Source organism: Durio zibethinus, chromosome 1 (genome assembly GCF_047325235.1).
Source record: "Durio zibethinus cultivar Kanyao isolate XHJ-2024 chromosome 1, ASM4732523v1, whole genome shotgun sequence".
Taxonomy (NCBI): Eukaryota; Viridiplantae; Streptophyta; class Magnoliopsida; order Malvales; family Malvaceae; genus Durio; species Durio zibethinus.
The window spans coordinates 32,413,331-32,415,755 of NC_143162.1; the positions used below are offsets into that span (position 1 = coordinate 32,413,331).

Below are 2,425 nucleotides of genomic sequence, written 5' to 3' on the forward strand. Positions count from 1 at the left end.
AAATTATTGTTGTAAAAGGAGATCTAATTTCTATAAAAAAGGATGAAAAACTTTTGTTATCGAGATGAAGTGATATGTAAATTTAATAATAATTAATATCATTTATTTAATGTGTGAATTAAAAACTTATTTCTTCTTCAAATTGTAATTATTTTATATTATTTATTTAATATGTGAATTAAAAATTTATTTTTTTAAAAAATAAATAACAAATTCAAAAATGATTTGTGTATTTTTTAACTTTTTTAATATTTTATATATAATATAATTTTTTTGTTTTTTTATTATGATTTTAAAGGATTATTTTTATTTTCTAATTCAATTTTTTTACATAATTTATATTATAAAATTTATTGGTCTAATAAATATATTTATGAATTTAATAATTTACTCATACTTTATTATAAAATAAAAAAAATATTATTATATTTTACAAATTATTATTTTTATCAATATTAAAATTATTAACTTAATTATTACAATATGCATGATTATTTTGATATTTTTAAATAAAATAATGTTTGATTTTTAATAATACTATTTAATTCATATTAATTAATAATTATTAATCAAATAAAATAATTTCAAACCACAAATGATAAGATTACTTTAATAATAAAATTATCTCGATAATTGTATTAACAAAATCATCTTGAAAATTATATTAAATACTGCCTCCTAAGTGTTTTCCACAATAGTATGAATTATCAAAATGTGATTGACAAAAAAGAAAGGGTTCTATCCCTTACCAACTGTACTAATCCTTGTAGATAAACGATAAACACCTCCTACGCAATAACAAGTTAACTTATTACACTTTTTTTTTTTTCCGAAATACAAAACCATATAATTTGTGCTGCTTCATAGTAGCAATGAACATTGAACTGCATAAACTGGAGGGACGGTCATGGAGTAAATTACGCTGGCTTGATAACTTCTATATATACTAGTTTCTCTCTTCATTAACAGTCAGAATTTGTTCTCTACTTCACCAAACAAGCTACATCACAGGCAGTAATAGTAGTAGTATTAGTAGTAGTAGCAGTCATTGGAGGAATAATATTGCAGAATGGGAAAGGTGCTGAATTGCATTCTTCCTGATCACCAGCATTGCTGCAAAATATTGAACTCGATTCTGATATAATCCGATCCGAATACGTGAAGCACTTGCGTGGATCTCCATATCTTTCATGCCCATGACAGAATTTAGGCACTGAAAAAGCTGATGAAATCGTGATTGACCCTTGGTACACGTAGCCATCATCTGCATCCGCAGCATCTGCTTCAGTTTCTTCATCATATTCTTTAAACTTCTCTAATTCCTTATCAACTTGGAAAAATTCAAGGTTTTCTAGCTCAATCTCCTCCCTATCATCATCATTTTCGTTGCAAACCGCGTGGCAACATCTAAAAGTGTCATCCAAAGGCACAAGATCAAGAATAAGCCTACCATTTTCTCTGTAGGCTTCAAAATATTCATAATGTTTCACTTTCTCTTCTTTAAGAATGAGCCTCCCGTTACTGTAATGTCTTGCTAAAATCCAAGGCATGTGACCTGGCAAATTCCCCGTTCTTGCTAGTAAAGGAATAGGAGGTGGATATTCTCCGGTCATTGCATACCCTCGTTTCCTCTTATTACCATGATTATAACCATTTGCTTTCTGATCCATTTCTGGCATTTTCAATGCTTCAGGGCTCATGTAAACTCCATTTTCAGTCCCTAGCATATCGTCGATGCCAGAACAATAAGAGTACGATGAAGAGTGAGTGCTTAAGGATCGATACAAGGACGGGCAATCTGAGGAGGAGAGTGATGATGATGATGATGGCGCTGATGATGACTGTGGGATGGTATAGGAATGGATGATGAGAGGATTCAGCTGGTGAGTAGGACTCTGAGTTTGAGGGGTACTATATTGTGCATATATCAGGGTTTTGAGACCTGGTAGCTGGAGATATTGTTTACAGGCACAGGCAGTGCATTCTTTTTGGATTTGGATGGGAGATGATGGAAACCTCGATGACCTTGATATGATACTACAGAGGGATAAAACCATAGATTTAGTTTTTGAAATCAACTCATCTTCATGTAAAAATCCCATGCTTTAATAATAATGAAAGAAAGAACCAACTTTTCCCTTTAAATTGAACACTGGCTAGCTAGTTGATTAAGTAATGGAAAATTAAAAGACTTTTGGTCAAGATTCAAATAGCTCCCTTAACCTGCAAATGGGGAAAAGAAAAGGATAAAAGCATTTTGGTTAGATTGAAACTAAATAACGCCGGTCTTGTACGATTTGGGCTAATTCAACTAGATCGATCAAAAGTCAAAGGGAAAATGGGTCACCGGATTGGTTGCGTGGACCTCAGGTCGAATCGATGGGTCACACACAGATCCTTAGGCCTAAAAATGGTGTCGTTTTGG

At 31.5% G+C, this 2,425-nt stretch overlaps 1 protein-coding gene across 1 annotated transcript; it reads right to left on the reverse strand.

The window, feature by feature from the left end:
* Positions 1-853: 853 nt before the first annotated feature.
* LOC149520545 (uncharacterized) lies at positions 854-2,102 on the reverse strand. Its single transcript, XM_089765032.1, has one exon. The coding sequence runs from the start codon at positions 2,100-2,102 to the stop codon at positions 984-986; it is 1,119 nt and encodes a 372-aa protein (XP_089621158.1). The 3' UTR covers positions 854-983.
* Between the last annotated feature and the right edge of the window lie 323 nt (positions 2,103-2,425).

What these genes read in the sequence shown, in the direction of transcription:
- LOC149520545 (XM_089765032.1), bottom strand. Translation starts at nt 2,102, where the DNA reads ATGGGATTTTTACATGAAGATGAGTTGATTTCAAAAACTAAATCTATG.